The 17,177-nt window shown below is 40.5% G+C and overlaps 1 protein-coding gene across 5 annotated transcripts in view; it reads right to left on the reverse strand.

The window, feature by feature from the left end:
- Positions 1 to 224: 224 nt before the first annotated feature.
- The window catches only part of akr1a1b (aldo-keto reductase family 1, member A1b (aldehyde reductase)), a 32,219-nt gene continuing 15,266 nt past the window's right edge, over positions 225 to 17,177 (reverse strand). For all 5 annotated transcript variants that reach the window (XM_085983042.1, XM_085983041.1, XM_085983039.1 and 2 more), the window contains 7 exons: positions 15,660 to 15,779; positions 13,510 to 13,661; positions 12,240 to 12,435; positions 11,538 to 11,737; positions 8,512 to 8,584; positions 3,155 to 3,241; positions 225 to 2,424 (listed from right to left, as the gene is read on the reverse strand). In XM_085983042.1, coding sequence (XP_085839168.1) covers positions 2,359 to 2,424; positions 3,155 to 3,241; positions 8,512 to 8,584; positions 11,538 to 11,737; positions 12,240 to 12,435; positions 13,510 to 13,661; positions 15,660 to 15,779 — 894 coding nt within the window. In that variant the 3' untranslated portion in view covers positions 225 to 2,358. The remainder of the gene's footprint in view (positions 2,425 to 3,154; positions 3,242 to 8,511; positions 8,585 to 11,537; positions 11,738 to 12,239; positions 12,436 to 13,509; positions 13,662 to 15,659; positions 15,780 to 17,177) is intronic.

Consider the following 17,177-nt stretch of genomic DNA (forward strand, 5'->3'; position numbering starts at 1 on the left):
TAGTAAAGGCATCAAGGGATATGGCAATAGGGCCGGTGAATGGAGTTGAGGCAGGTCAGCCATGATCTCATTGAATGGTGGAGCAGGCTCGAAGGGCCGAATGCCCACTCCTGCTCCTATTTCTTATGTTCTTAAATAGGAATTAAATGTGCAAAGTCTTGTGCTCGACCCTCTGGATGGTCAGATGCTGTATTGATTGCTTGTATATCAATATTACAGGAACATTGACAGTATTACAATTTTATTAATACTCAAGCGTCTTGCCAATAAATCAGATACATTAATGAAGTTGATAAAGAATAGAGCACAAAGCAGGATATCAGCAGCAGTTAGTAGTGCATTTATAATCTGATTGTAAAGAAAACAAAATCACTAGGGCTGTGTGTTCACTACTTTTGCAGCGATTGTGTTTGAAGTAATATCCATGAAATCATGTTTTGACAAACTTCAAGGAATCGGCAGATATTTGGGTGATAAGTGAACATTAAACCAAAGTTTGTATTTCACAATCTAGTTTTTAAACTCACCCATCCTGTATATATAGTGATGTCTGCCATTAACCTTCCTATACGTACTCATATCTTGGAGCCCCTCTTCCCAGATAGGTTGATCGGTGAAGTGGGTTAAGTGCCAAATGAAGTGGAGTTCAAGTCACAGAAGTAATTCTCAACCGAGGAGTGTTTGTGGTCTCAATTGCAAACTCACCTCAGTTGGGAGGGTTATTTCAGTTTAAGTTGCTAGTTAAGTGCGAAGAAAATAGGAATGAGAAACAAATCAGCTTGCTAAATCATCCACTGCAGATGACATGAAACTTGGAAGTACAGTAAACAGTGAGGAAGATAATAGACTTTAAGACATAGACAGGCTGGTGGAATGGACAGAGACATGGCAGATGAAATTCAATGCAGAAAAGTGAGATGATATGGTGCAATTTTAAAGGGGATACAAGAACAGAGTCACCTGCGGGTGCTTGTGCACAAATCTTTGAAGGTGGCAGGACAGGTTAATGAAGCAGTTAATAAAGCAGATGGAGTCCTGGGCTTTATAATTAGAGGCAGAGTACAAAAACCAGGAAGTTATGTTAAACCTATATAAAGCACTGGTTCGGCCCTAGCTGGAGTATTGTGGCCAATTCTGGGCACCACACTTTAGGAAGGATGTGAAGGCTTTGGAGAGGGTACAGAAGAGATTTACTAGAATGATTCTAGGGATGAGGGATTACAGTTACGTGGATAGACTAGCAAAGCTGGGGTTGTTCTCCTTGGAGCAGAGAAGGCTAAAAAGGAGATTTGAGAGGTGTTTAAAATCATGAAGGGTTTAGATAGAGTAAATAAAGAGAAACTGTTTCCAATGGCTGAAGGGTCAATAAGAGGGCACGGATATAAGATGACTGGCAAAAGAACCAGAGACGACATGAGGAAAAACTTTTTTATGCAACGAGTGTTTAGGATTTGGAATGCTCTGCCTGATAGGGTGGTGGATACAGATTCAATAGTAGCCTTCAAAAGGGAATTGGATAAATACTTGGAGAAAAAATTGCAGGGATATGGATAAAAAGCAGGGGAGTGGCACTAACTGGATTGCTCTTCAAAAGAGCCAGCACAGACTCGATGGGCTGAATGGCCTTCTTCTGTGCCGTATGATTCTATCCAAGCCCTTTTCATATCCCAATGGACAAGCTAAACCAACTTTTTACTGAATCAGAATTGATCCAATCCAATGTTTTGTGGGTTACAGAGAGGCATTTTATCTCGAGGAGTGGAAGGAGCTACACAGTGATGAAAATAATAATTTTGCATGTTAAAAGTAAATTCACTCTCCACAAAACAAAGGATGTATACTTCCAACCAGCACTTGGGTGATTAAATATTCCTCAAACCTCAAATTGGGAGTGTCAACATTTTGAAGATATGCAAGATTACTTACTATGGCAAAATTTCCACTCCCCCACCAAAAGCTACAGTGTCTCCAATAAATTCATTAGGTACAAGCCTATTCGTGATTTTTGTTTTGGGAGGTGGGTGAATGTCAAACTACATTTCTCTCTAGGTCTGATTTAAAAAAAAATATAGAGGAAAATGAGGAAAGGAAAAATCTGAATTGAGGTCTCCCTTATGTTAACTTTTCTCCAGTAATTTTATTGTTTTGCTTTCAAACATTTGACATTTCTATGGAATCAGTGGAGTGCTAGGAGTATCTGAAAAGCTACAAAATACAGCAGTGATTTTGAATAAGACTTTTCAAACATTGCTTTTTCACAAAGGAATTATTAAATGATCCCATCAGCAACTGGTGCAAGAAGTTAGTTTTTGCACAAGGTTACAAACATCAAAGCAGAAACGGCTCATCCTGCAGACACTAATACGGATCATTGAAAGGGTAATGGGGATGCAGTGCATCTCTGGATACAGATTTGTTGTCAACCTGTATTAACAAGGAGGAAAAAGGGTTAGTGTAAGAAATTACATTATGATGCACATAATCTGCCTAATTATTAACTAAGTGTTTAATATTTTCTGCTGCATTTTAGTGATCAGCACAAGTCAAAAAGAGTGACCCCAATACCATGCCAATATTAAGATCCTTTATCAAACAGTAGCTGAATTGGCTAAAAGTAGACCCTCATTTCTAAGTAGGACAGGCAATTTCCAAACTGCCTCCAAGGAAACAATGGGAAACACTACCAGTATTAGGACAAAAAAAAACATCCAAATAGATGCTGCAACTACTCTGACTGTTCACAGCAGTTTCTCTTTCCCCCCCCCTCCCCCCCCCCCAGTCTAAATTCAAACATGAAAGGGATTCAAAAAACTGCACCACTCCTTATGTACATACGTAATTACATGGAGGTGCAACGTGAGAATAGCTTAAAAAGTCTTGTTCCCTATTGTACAGTAAAAATGGAACCATTTGATATCCTGGGACACGGCCAGGCACGCGCAGAGTTGGAAAGGTCAGTAGCTCTAGCAATACAGCATCAGACTCAACGGTCAATGATTGCAATCTTAGCCTCAACATTGAAATTCAACTGCCCTCATCTATACAGTTTACAGTTCTCTTAGCACCCATACAGTCATAGTACACTTGGGAGTGGGCAGAAAGTGTGTGGGGGGGGGGGGGGGGGGGGGGGGGGCAGAAGCCCATGAATACTTACTACAATTGTTGGAACAATGTACCGCCAGTTACTGTTAAGAGTTCCAATTGTTTTCATCTCATCTTCAGTCAGAGTGAAATCAAATACCTAAGAGAAGAGAGTGACAATTACAGCATTCTTAAAACTTTCCAGTGTTATTTGTTTGGCAACTTTACTTGTGGATAAAACAACTCCTAAAGTAATAAACTATTGTTGCACACAATAACACTACCACATTGTGTTTTTGGCCCGGGGGGGGGTGAAAAAGTAGTATACACATAATCCCTCCCCAACCAGGCTGCTCTCATCCATCTAGTCTAAAAGTGACACTGGCAGAGAACAAGCAGGAAGTTGCCGTGTCAACTTCCTTAGGGAAGACATGTAGTTCAGGCGGATCTTGATGCTGGAGTTTCAAGTGCTAGGGCTTTTGTTTTTGTCTGGAGCACCCAGGATAAATTTGCTGAAGGAAAATAATACTGTCTCTTTTACAAAGGTTCTGATGATATCCAGCCCAGAGCATTAAAAGAAATAGGTGAGGAAATTGCAAATATATGAGAGTCATCATTTACCAAAGCGCTCTAAGCTTTAGGAATTGTGCCTTTGGATTCGAAAACTGCAAATGTCACTCCATCATTTAAGGGAGGGAGGGAAGGAGAAACCACATAACTACAGACTCACCAGTTTAACACAAGCTGTGGGAAAGTTACTGGAATCTATCAGACAGAGTGACTGACCACTTGGACAAGTATCAGCTGATCAGAAAGTCAGCATCGATTTACAAGAGTAGGTCATGTCTGGCTAATCTAGTTCAATTTTTTTTAATTTTTTTTATATAAAATAAAAAAGGTCACTAGCATGGTGGATAAGGAGTACCTATGGATGTTGACTATATGGACTGGAGAAGATTCCACGAGATTAGCAAAAAAATGAAAGCACGGAATTGGAGGCAACTTGTGTTTGGATTGGTATTTGGTTGGGAGGTAGGAGACAGAGTCGGGATAAAGGGAATGTTCTGATTGCCGTGATATGACAGGTGGTGCTTCCCAGGACCTTAGTTTCCCCTCCCACCCCGCTATATATATTATTAATGACTTGGATGAAGAAGAGGGAGTTGCATATCCAAGTTTGCAGATGACACCAAAGTTAAAAAAAAAATCACAGTAAGTTAGGTGGGAGCAGGAAATTACAAACAGGTGTAGACTAGGTGAGTGAGCTAAACTAGGGGAGATGGAGTTCAATGTGAGGAAGTGAGAGATCATGCACTTTGGATCAGAGAAAAATAAATCAGAATATTCTCTTAATGGTGAGACACAAGGAACTGTGGCAGAGCAAAGGGATTTAGGTGTCCATATACACAAATCACTAAATAACTAGTGCACAGGTACAAAAAGGCTAATGGAATATTGGTCTTTATCAGAATACAAAAGTGATGGTGACACTTCAGTTGTACAGAGTCTTGTTCAGACCCCATCTAGGAGTACTGCTTTATGATCTGAAAGTTGTTGGCAGTTGGAGTGAAATGAGAAGCAGCAAAGACAGAGCAGCTGCAGGGGAGAAATCTGGACAGCACAGAATGCAGATTCACAGGGAAAATGTAACTGCAGCTGACTAGATGCCTTCAGTAACTCTTTTTTATTTTCCTGTGACTTTTTCTTTCTAACGTCAGGTCTTGATAAAATGAACTTGTGGGAGGAATTTGCAGCAGACTTTCTCCTTTGCAGACACTGGGGACTCACTGATATGGAGTCCGGTGAGTGGGGGAACCTACAGGTTTAAAGCCAGAGCACTGGATCACGCTTGAACAGGAAAAGCAATTTTATGTTTTAAGAGTGATTCCATGGAAATCTACCAACAGGAATGCAACAGAGCCAGAGTTGAGAGCAGGATAGGTAGGAGTGTGAGATGATCATCTCCACAGTGGGAAGGCAGTGGATTTAAAATCCACTCCAAGTCTTACTAGAAAGACTGTCAAGCAATACAGAACTGCTTCTTGATCCAGTACATCAAGGAAGTCACGACAGACAATGCTCATCTTGATCTCATTTTTGTTATGATCCATAAAATGGAGGTTGTAGCACCCTGAGGCACAACAATGACACAATGATAAAGTTTAACATGATCTGGGAGTCAAAAATACCTAGGAGGCAGGTAGATAACGTCAAAGATAACTTCCATGAAATGAGGAACAAGTAAAAAATAAATTGGGGGAAGACTGTTCAACAACACCGCAGTTTAAGTGAAGTGGAACACTACTACTTGTATTTATATAGTGTCTTTAACATAATAAAACGTCCCAAGGCGCTTCACGAGTATTATAAAACAAAATTTGACAACGAGCCACAAGGAGATTAGGGCAGAGGACCAAAAGCTTGGTCAAAGAGGTGGAGAGGTTTAGGAAGGGAATTCCAGATCTTAGGGCCCAGGCAGCTGAAGGCACGGCCACCAATGGTTGAGTGGGGATGCTCAAAAGCTCAGAATTAGAGGAGCGCGTTTAAAGGTATCTTGCATGCTCAGCATTACAAATACATTTCCAAAACCAAAGAAAACAGGACCCTAAATTAATTAATTGAGAGATGAGGAGGGAGAATGGCCTGTACAAATCCTGCTGGGAGAAAGGAGAATGGCTCACTGGAATGAATTTAAAAAAAAAAAGTTTTAAAAGGGTGATCAGAGGGGTGGAGACCTGGAAAAACAGTAGCTGAAGCCAAGTCTAATTATATGCTGCCTGTGGTTATTGCAGCCAGCCGTTTGACATTGATGGGAATGGCAAATGGCTAAGGCACAGCGAATGCTGTATTAAACGCTCCAGCTATTTAGACAGACTCAAATCAGTTGTTCACACCATTACCTTGACCACTTAATCCAGTCATTGGTGTCAGGTTACAGTTTGCACTAACAGTACTGACTGCAACAGCAAACATGGCTGGAAAGAGAAAAGCGATGAGCCTTAGCATTAACTTCCGAAGATGAGCCAGCACGACCTAGTGCAGCACCTCTATCTACCTAAATCTACTGTTGCCAACTTGGAGACAGCCTTTATTTTAACTGCACTCTACCAAAAAAAAGATGTGACCCTCCTCATATGCGCTGGTTTATTTTGTTTACTGGTGATTTGGGGGCATTTTGAATGTCAGGTTAATATTTGAGAAGCGCTACTCGTTTTACTGTCTCCCTCATAGCAGGCAAACGGCGATAATACCAACGCATCTGATAAGCGGTGGGGACAAGTGTGAGGAAAACCATAAATAGCTTGAAACTGAGGAGTACAAACTAGTAAATATTCTGAAACTACTTCCTCTCAGTATCCATAGGGGAAGGCATTAGTAACATGCCTTCTCTAAACAAAGATATCCCAAGCAAAATCAATGACTTCATTATAAATGAAATTTAGCCTAGGCAGGCCAAATGGATTCAAAACAAACAAATCCCCAGGGATATATGGCATTCATCCAAGAGTGCTGAAAGATACCAGGGAAGAGATTAGTAACGCACTGACACTCATTATGAGGGAGTCAATGGACACTGGGAAGTACCAGTAGTTTGGAGACAGGCTGACGTGGAGCCCATATTCAAAACCAGTGAGAAGAGTCAGCGACAGAGCCATTAGTCTTACTTCCATTCCCTGTAAAATAATGGAATGGATCAGGAGTAAAATTGATCATCTGTACCTAGTTAATAAGTCAGCATGGATTGATAAAGGAAGATCCTGTCTGACCAACCTCTGTTCTTTGAAGTGCCAACCCAAGTGGACTGTGTTAAGCCCCATGGTATGGCGTACCTCGACTTCAAAAAAGCTTCGATAAAGTTCCAAAATATATTAAATTCAGTTGTGGGGATGCAGGATAAACCTAGGAATGGATAAGAAATGGACTGAAGGATAATAAAACATCTTCTCTAACAAGTACTTGCTATGCAGAGTGGGGGGTACTGAGTCGGGTGCCCTCAGGGCTCAGTGCTGGGACGACTGCTCAATCTAATTTCAGAAACTTAATGCAAATTGTGGAAATGGAAGCTATGTAAGAAAACTGAAATAAAGTGAAGGAATCACCACGTGTAAGGGATACTGGATAAATAATGCAGAGGTTCAGGAATGTTCTAAACAGAGGACTCATAGGTAACCTTGTCAGACACAAGTGAGATCACTACAGACGCCAGTTAAATGAAGTAAGACGTAAACTAATCAAGGAGATGAGACAGGATGTGAAATAGGGTAAACTAATCATTAGGATGCAGGGACAGTAACAAATGTGTAACCAAAGAGATGGGACAGATTTTAGAATCGTATAAGCCAGGAGGAAAAACCCCAGATAGGAAGAGAGGACCTAGGAGCAACACTCGACAGCAGGGACCTGGGGACAGAAACCCTACGTAGAGGTTTGGACAGAGATTGATCACCTCGGACCAAATCGGGTAGTATCAATAGAAGTTGCGAGTCCTTTATTTTGGAATTGTACTTTAAATAATGAATGGTGTTTGTTAAGCATTTATTAAAGATAAATCTTTGTACATGAAATCTGTTGCCCGTGTGTTTGTTCAGACCAAACTTACATTTGAACCCTAAAAGGAAAATTGCGAACCTATTTGTTCGATCTTTCGAATATCTAGCGAAATCTGAGCAACAAAATGGTTAAATTTGCAGATGCCAAACTGGGAGGGGCAGTGGAATCAGAAGACAACCCAGCAATTAAAGAATGAGCTGTACAACACAGGTAAGTGGGCAGAATATTGGCAGATGAAATTTGATGTAGACAAATATAAAGTGCTGCACATAGGAAGGAAAAAAGAGAACATGCATACTCCATGAATGCTGTAGAAATAGTATAGAATCAAACAGAGACCTAGAAGTCTTTGTAGAACATGTCCAACCAATGGAGAGCAACAAACAAAGCCAATAGGATATTGAACAACATAGCTAAAATAGTGGAATAGAATTAGTGATCAAATATCATTCTGCACCCAGTTCTGGTGGCCAAGAAACAGACAATTAAGCACTGGTGACAGTGCAGAGAAGAGCCATGAGACCGATCCGCAGTGTCAGTGGTTTGCGTTATGAGGAAAGACTGGATACACTTCAGTCATTAACATGTGGAAAAACCCTGGAATCATTCAGGAAACAATTGGATGCTACAAAGGATGGGGATTTTAGGATCTCTCTGCATGGGTGAATTAACATGGGCTGAATGGCCTCCCTCATCTGTACTTGACTTTTTACTACAAGTTCACAAGATAATGAGGATCATTGCACACGTTATGAACATGAGAATCTTTATTGCTACATGTAAAATTAAGTTAGTGAACGTCCATCCCTGCTGTTTCTTTACTAATCATAGAAACATAAATTGAGCTCAATTTGAACACTGGTGAAACATCCAAGTTACCTGTAGATTCTGTGCAATTCGTGCTGGATTGACACTCTTGGGAACAGCTACCACCTCACGCTGTACCTGCCACCTGCAGAGAGAGGCATTCTAAATGAAGTTACATGGAAAGAACTGTGGAAAACCTAGAGTAAACAGTTTTAGTCATTAATTCAAATTCATTGGCCAACTACAAGAGCAAGTTGGTAAACATCTGGCGAAACAGATTTTTGAAATAAAATGACAGAGGCTACTGCATTTAGAGCATGAAGATTTAAGGAAAGTCACTTCCTTAAGCTTCCTTTTATACAGGTTTTAAATTTAAGTGTCATCTCCTACAGGTAGCAAGATGCTAGGAATCAATATTAGATCAAAGTTAGATACCAAAAGTTAATTTAAAAAAAATATCCCCAATACTGAAGCCAAGTCAAAAAAAAAGACAACAGTTGGTATAGTAAACCTACTTCAAACTTAACATTTTGCAAATCGTTTATAGCACCATTTGTCATAACAATAGTCCAATTTGACACTGGTTCATTTATAAGATGCCCAATTCACACAAACATCTATTCCCCATTTGGCTGAATCAGTAGGAATGTCAGATACTGAAGAAACTTTTGAAAACAAAAGCACATGATTTAAAACTTTGTTTCATCAATGCAAAGCTATTGAAATGGGAGTTCAGCAGTTTTGTTAGCGCATTGGTGTCTCACTGTAGGACCAGAGTTGTAATTACAGTACCAATTGGGGCTTCCAATATAATTTCCCCCAGGACGGGCACGATACAACATAGACTAGGATGATTTCAAATCTGTTCTAAGAAGATTCCAAAGACATGGCGAGACTAATCTCCAATACATCCTATTAGCAGTTCAGATACTCAAACTGATGATCCTTCCTAACTCAATGCACTCAGCTTCCTAGATTACTTCAAGAACTGGCCTGTTCTCAACAAGAATGTTGTAAATGCTTGCCGAAGACACTACTTATTAAAAAAAAAGAGCAGCTCATTCTGCTAAGAACTACATAGTGCTGTATCTGGTTCATGTTAGCAGGATTTTGGAATACAGGAATCAGGTTCGAGAGCCAAGAGAGTGAATCTAATTGATCATCTTAAAATGTGGTCAATATTAAAATAGTGACAAAAATGTAAATTTTGACTTGAGGTCACCAGGTTTTTGAAAAGACCCTTTTTCTGGTCAGCAACACAAAAGTTTTTGCCACAGCAATTTTTACATTGGAAACAACCTTCATCACTATTGAAGTTTAAGACTGAATCGGATTCACATATATCAAAAGAAAGAAAAAGTCTTCATTTATATAGCACTTGTCACGACCACTGGACATCTCAAAGCGCTTTATAGCCAGCCAATGAAATACTTTTTTTTTTGAAGTGTAGTCACTGTTGTAATGTAGGAAATGTGGCAGCCAATTTGCACACAACATTGCCCCACAAACAGCAATGTGATAATGACGAGATTGTGGCGGTTCTACCGAGTGTCCCTTACTTATAATGATGTACATAATTCACTAACTTAACGATGTATGTATATATCTGCAGTATTTTGCTATCGTATGTATATAACTTACCTGTTAGGGCTGTTGCCCCTTTAAGAACGCAACGTAACGCACCGACGTCACGCATCACGTGACGCACGCGCGGCAGCCGCCGGCCCGGCCTCCGGCACGGCCTCCGGCACAGCTCGGCCTACCGCAGTGCCGGGTGCCTCCCACTCGCGACTTCAGCCACAACGGCCAGCTACAGTGCCAGGTAAACGCGTCGACGTATCGACGCGGGTCACATGACCGTCCAAGCGACCGAGTGTGATGACGGCATCACGCTAGCCACGGGACTGCAAACTCAGTCCTCGTGGCGTCCCCGTTGGGACAAGACCTACTCCACGGCTCTCCTGCATCCGTCGCCATTGTCTGCTGTACTTCATCTGTTTCCTGCATTAAATAACTTAGATTGTTCCCTGAAGTCGAACTCGATTATTTAGTATAGGCATTCGTCCAATACCTACTTAGGTGAACCCGAATACCTACAAGATAATCTATTTTAGGGATGTTGTTAACTCCCCTGCTCCTCTTCAAAATAGTGCCATAGGATCTTTTACGTCCACCTGAGAGCAGACGGGGCCTCGGTTTAACGTCTCATCCAAAAGACAGCACCTCTGACAGTGCAGCACTGGAGTGTCAGCCTAGAATTGTGTGCTCCAGTCTCGATTGGGACTTGAACAGACAACCTTCTGACTCAGGCAAGAGTACTGCCGACTGAGCCACAGCTGACAAACATGCATTAGAAAGGTATATGGACTCTGCAGGAGTGTTTCAGTACAATGTATTTCTAATTTGAACACCAATTAGGATAATTTGATGCTCTCGGGTTCAGCCGCATCAAGAAGATTTCAAGGATTCTGCCAAAACTTGGCTGGAGCTGGGGGTGGGGGTGTAAAGAGATCCTACAGGGCTGTGCGAGAGACTTTCACAACTCAGTAGATCAGAAGAGAATTATTGCCAGCTTGTGATCGTATCCTGGAGTCAGGCTGGGTGTGGGGATGGGGATATCTGGGTAGGGTAGGCTTCAGACTACCTGGTGCTTCGAGTTCCAGGCAGCATCCATATATTACCTGGCATATGTCCCACAATTGTTTCACCCAGGTGTTTGTGATAGAGAGGGTTGCACTTCACCATGATGGGGCCAGGGGAAACCAGCTAGCAGGAACAATTGCATTACCTTAAAAGTTGCCGGGGGAGGGGAGACTTTCTCTAGTGGGTAAGCTCCATAGGCAAAGACCTGTGTCTGTACGGATCAAGAGTCCTGTCACATTCTCTGTGGTCTCTCAGATGTCCAAACTGTTCTCAGGTGGACTGTGGGAGTCACTGCCAGAATATTTATTGCAATGTACTTCTCTGACCATAGCCCCACCAACAGTCATTTTGTTTTGTTTTAAAAAGAATTGCGCTGTTCATTCTTTTCAGAGTTATCTTGATTGAATTGCTTTAAGTCTTATAATAACTTACAAAATTATTCTAAGATCCCGTACCTGAGCACAACTTGAGCAGGTGATTTCCCATGTTTATCAGCTAGAGTTTTAATGTTAGTATCTTCAAGTAACACTGGTTCATCTGGGGCTTTCCACATCCGATCAAAGGAACCAAGAGGACTGTATGCAGTCACCACCAACCCACGCTTCTGGCAATGTGCAATCAGCTCATTCTGGGCAAAATATGGATGGCATTCAACCTAGGAATGATATACAGCGAAATGCCATGAGTCACACAAAGTTCTCAGGACTTAAGACTTGTTCCTGGATCTTAAAAGACAGTTTGGTTTAAGTACAAGGTAACTTTTAGAAAGTGTTCAGCACTAGAAATAATTAAATTGATTTACAGAAAAATATTCTTCCTTTCACCAGCCCACAAATCATCCAGATTAGTTGGCTTATATAGCAATTATTATTTGGTCACATGCCCCACAAAATAAAAGGCTACATGTGCAAGTACAGGTAACTGAAATCACAATTCCGAGTGTGCCTGCACATTTAGTCCCCAGTTATTGTACGTCTAAAGTAATTCATTTTGACCATTGATAAAATGCAATGTTATATGGTACTATGCAAATATTGTGTTATATAGTCATGAGTCCAGAAAACAGCTCAATATATCTTTTTTGGGGGAGTGAAACAGATTATGTACAACTGACTCACTTGATGGTACTACAATAAAAATTCCAAAAATGTTCTTGCCTGCAACACTGCAGGTTTGATAGTAGCTGTGGCAATGACATCATCTATCTGTCGACTGTTGAAGTTTGAGAGTCCGATGGCTTTCACCAGCCCCTTTTCTACTAGCCCCTCCATAGCTTTCCAAGTTTCCTTATAATCAATATAATCATACTGTACTGTGCCATCAGGATTCTTTGGAAAGGGGATGTCACCTCGTCTGTAAACAGCACAAAATTCAAAATTGAAACTGTAATTACAACACATGGGGCAGGATTTTCATTGGGTTATGGAGTCAGGATTGGAGGCGTGTGGGGGTTTAAAATCCCGAAATCGGGGGTCCTGATCCCATCCCGCCTCCGAGGCGGGAAGGGGATTAGTGCCAATTAACTGCCTGTTAACAGGTAGTTAACAGGCAGTTTTTAGCCTAATCCCTATTTTCATTGTTGAAGTGTGGGATTCTCAACAGCTCCAAACCACACCAAGCCGTTGGGGTAAAGGGCTTGGAGGGGTCGAGATGTCCGGTGTTCAGGTGAGTGATGGGTGCATGAATGCAGGGGTAAGTGTGTTTGGTTTGTGTAAAGTGTTTAAAGAAGTTCTACTAGCCTTTACTTACTTTTACAGCCTTCCTTCCTTCAGGTCGCAGGAGTCCCTCATCTCACTGGCACAGAAAGCAGAATGGCCACCAGCTGTCAAAATCTGCAGCCTCTGCTTTCTGTTCCAGGAAGATCTCTAAATCCTGACAGGAAGGAATTAACCTGGAGTACAGATTGTCAGTGTTTGACAGCTTCAAACAGCTGTGAAACACTGATATTTCATCTGTCAAAAGGTCTTGACAGATGAAATTTCAATGTGACGTCACCCGTTGCCGGGTGGCCCTTAATTGGCCTCAAGGTCAATCAAGTCAAAATCACGTGGGTTTGCTAGAACTCGGTGGAGGCGGGACTACAACCCCAAAAGTTGTAGTCCCGCCTCCTGAATGAAAATCCAGCCCATACTGTAGAACATGCAAGATACTCAAACTACTGTTTAGAAATGTTGAGTCTTATTGATAATCATGGTTATCATGTAAACTGATCACAAACCCACATTTATGTGGATACAATAAATGCAAAACCAATTTTGTAGTCAGCATTCTGTGCAAGCCAATGGCTTTCAACAGACCAATGAGCCCACTACAGTTAGTCAAAGGAAAGCTTCCAACAGTCTGCACTATTTCCAGAACGAAAAGTGCTATATTCCAACTCAGAACTATCCAATCCCACAACAAACTTAGATATAAACTATGCCTTACTGAAAGGCATAAGGCCAGTGAATCAGGTACAAATCCAGGTAAGCAAGCTTCAGGTCATCCAGGGATTTGCGACAGGTAGGCTCCACATCTTCAGGATGATGCTTAGTATTCCACAACTTGGAGGTCACAAAAAGTTCTTCACGCTTTACCATCTACAAGAGGAAGTGTATGATATAAAAATTAAATTCCTCAGTTAGCTTGGATGTTCAGTCAACTTTACATGCCAAATATGATATGCTTATCATTTGGATCTAAAGACCAATTATATTGATTTTTTCCTCTAAATTTGATCTTCAGCCATCATTCAAAACACATTTTGCTTTTTGATTCATTAGTGCAGTCATTGTGACCAGTAAATGCAGATACCATACTAAACACCTGCCAATAATTTTTTTTTTTTTGGAATGAGATTGTCAAACAATTTATTTCTGCAATGTGTTAAGAGTACCCAGATTGGACTTTGTCATATTCATTGCTCCAGTGTAAAAAAAATGGAACCATCGCAAGCTGGCCTGCAGGACTTAACTGGAATTCTAAAATAAGGCCATTCACTGATGTGAACTTAAATTTCTAACCACATTTTTAAAAATTAAAAATGCAATCAAGTGCATAATGAATATTTTTGTATAGTTTAGTATAAGTCACAAAGAAGCTGACCCATACCAGTCAGACATAATGGAAAAAAAATCTTTAATATATTTCAGATAGCATCTGGGCATTGGCTGAATAAAAAGAGGTGGCTGTGCAAAAATACCTTCAGGGAAAGCTGTAGCACTATAGGGATAACATATTTGAAACGTACAGGAGACAAGACTGCCGACAGCTTAAATGCATCATTCAGTTCGACGTCACTTTTTAGTGTGGTTGTTTGAGACTATTCTACCTTTCAATGTAATAATTTAGAGTGTCAGCTGTGGCACAGTTGGTAGCACCCTCGTCCCACTCCAGAGACTGGAGCACAAAAATCTTAGTTGACACTCAAGTGCAGTACTGAGGGAGCGCTGCATTGTCAGAGGTGCAGTCTTTCAGATGAGACATTAAACCGAGGCCCCGTCTGTGCTCTCAAGCAGACATAAAAGATCCCATGGCACTATTTTGAAGAGGAGCAAGGGGGGTATCCCCGGTGTCCTGGCCAATATTTATCCCTCAAACAATATCACTAAAATAGATTATCTGGTCATCATCAAATTGCTGTTTGTTGGAGTTTGCTGTGGGCAAATAGGCTGTCGCGTTTCCTACATTACAACAGTAACTACATTTCAAAAATAGTACTTCATTTGCTGTAAAGCACTTTGGATGTCCAGTGGTCGTGAAAGGTGCGATATAATGCAAGTCTTTTTTTTACATTGAAAAAACCCTTGCAGGGAAGTCTGAAGGATGTATGAAAGTAGAAATTTGTAGACAGAATGTTTAGATTGCTAGCATGTGGATCAGCAGTTCAGCGAGTAGTCCAACAGTACTATAAATCATGACTACAATGTGGAACAGTGTAATCCAACTGTTAATCAGTAATATACTGCATGCTTCTAACTTGTAACAGTATAAGCACATCAAGGTGCTAGCCAGAAGATGGCTGAAAAACCAGGACTACAGATGATTTGAAGGCATTTGCCAGAAGTTGGAACAAGTGCATCGGAGAAAGTAGGTAACGGTTTTGATGCAAATGTTAAACTTAGACTTGATCAAAACGGCTGCATATTTTTAACATCTTCAAAGATATACATTTAAACAGGATGAGCATGACTGCTAACTGTTACTTTACTATATAAACTGAAAAGGACCAACTTTGCAAAGAATATACTGGAATTCTTGAAATTGAATATTACTGTTACATTTAAGTTGAACTCAGCTGTTCTATTTGCAAAGACTATGCTGATAATCGTAATATCCAGTACTGTGGCGATTTAGTGAAATAAGAGTCAGTAATACATCAAATTGCGATCTGTTCAATCTATGATATTTTGGGGGACGAACCAAGAGTTAAGTGATATTTCATTCTGGTGGTTCGATCTTTGTAATTTAGTCAGTTTATGAAAGAGGACAAGAACAAAACGACGCATCACAAAAACCCAAAACTAACCCAAATCTGGATTCATTATTTTTAATAGCGTGGTCCTCATTAATGGGTCATTTAAATTCTTACATCTTACCTTGTCAGCACCAACTATCTCCTTAAAGACCTCTCCAATTTCCGCTTCATTGTTGTACACTGCAGCACAGTCTACATGACGATAGCCTGTCTTTAAAGCATTCTGTACAGCTCCTTTTACCTAAGCAAAAAAGAGAAAATATGATCATACATTGTCTAAAAAAGCAATTTCAAGGTCCTTTCCAGCATGAATAAAATTCTATTGGGGATAAATTGCAATTTGAAAAGTTCTTAATCTCAACTGTGCCACTATGAGGAAGGCCATTTGGCCCTTCGAGCATGGCTGATCTTCTACCTCATCGCCACTTTCCTGCACTATCCCCATATCCCGTGATTCCCTTAATATTCAAAAATCTATTGATCTCTGTCTTGAATATACTCAACGACTGAGCCTCCACAGCTCTCTGGGGTAGAGAATTCCAAAGATTCACCACCCTCAGTGAAGAAATTTCTCCTCATCTCAGTCCTAAATGGTCGACCCTTTATTCCGAGACTGTGACCCCTGGTTCTAGACTCCCCAGCCAGGGGAAACATCCTCCCTGCATCTACCCTGTCAAGTTCTGTAAGAATTTTGTATGTTACCAGTTAGCCCAAGTCGCATTCCTCAGTGGCTAACTACTGTATATAGTAATGGCCTGACAATTCTTCAGCCTATTACCCCAGGAAGGGCAAGGGGGAAAACAAGAGATTCAAGTTATTTATTTGGATTGTTCATGGTTTATAATTGACCGCAGATAAACATGATTTCACTTACTGATACATCACAAAACCTCTACAAAATAAAAGTGCACTGATGTATAATTCTGTGCAACACATCTATAGTTGTATACAAGACTCCTTTCTAACCCAATATGTAAAAAGCCCAAGGGAGGATTCGCTATTGGATCTAGTAATGGGGAATGAACCAGAGCAGATAAGAAAAGTGAAAGTAGGGGAACATCTAGGCAATAGTGACCATAATATAATGCGCTTTAAAATAATAAATGGAGAAGGACATAAGTATGACGAAGACCAGGGTAATAGATTAGAGAAAAGCTGATTTTGCAGGGCTGAGAATAGAACTTGGGAAAATAAAATGGACAATGATATTGTCAAACAATGACACAGAACAGCAATGGGAAACATTTAAAACAGTGTTCAACAGAGTCCAGGAAAAATATATTCTGCTAAAAAAAAGCTAAATACTAATGAGACACCAAGGACTGCAGTGGTTCAAGGTGGTGGTGAGCCACCACCTTGGCAAGCAATTAGGGATGGGCAATAAATGCTAACCTTGCCCACATCCTAGGAATGAATTTAAAAAATGAATAAAGCCATAAGGGGAAAAATGAGGGCAAGGAAAGAGGCATACATTAAAGTACATGGACAGCAGGAAAGAGCATAAGGGAAAATACAAAGAGATTAGGAGAGAAGTTAAAAAAAAGTTAGGAAGGCAAAGAGGAACTATGAAATTAAATTATCATGGAACATAAAACAATATAGTAAAATATTTTACAGGCAGGCACAAAAATTAAAAAAA

The sequence above is a fragment of the Somniosus microcephalus genome, chromosome 3 (genome assembly GCF_052327205.1).
Source record: "Somniosus microcephalus isolate GS21.2 chromosome 3, FLI_Smic_1.0, whole genome shotgun sequence".
NCBI classification, from domain to species: domain Eukaryota; kingdom Metazoa; phylum Chordata; class Chondrichthyes; order Squaliformes; family Somniosidae; genus Somniosus; species Somniosus microcephalus.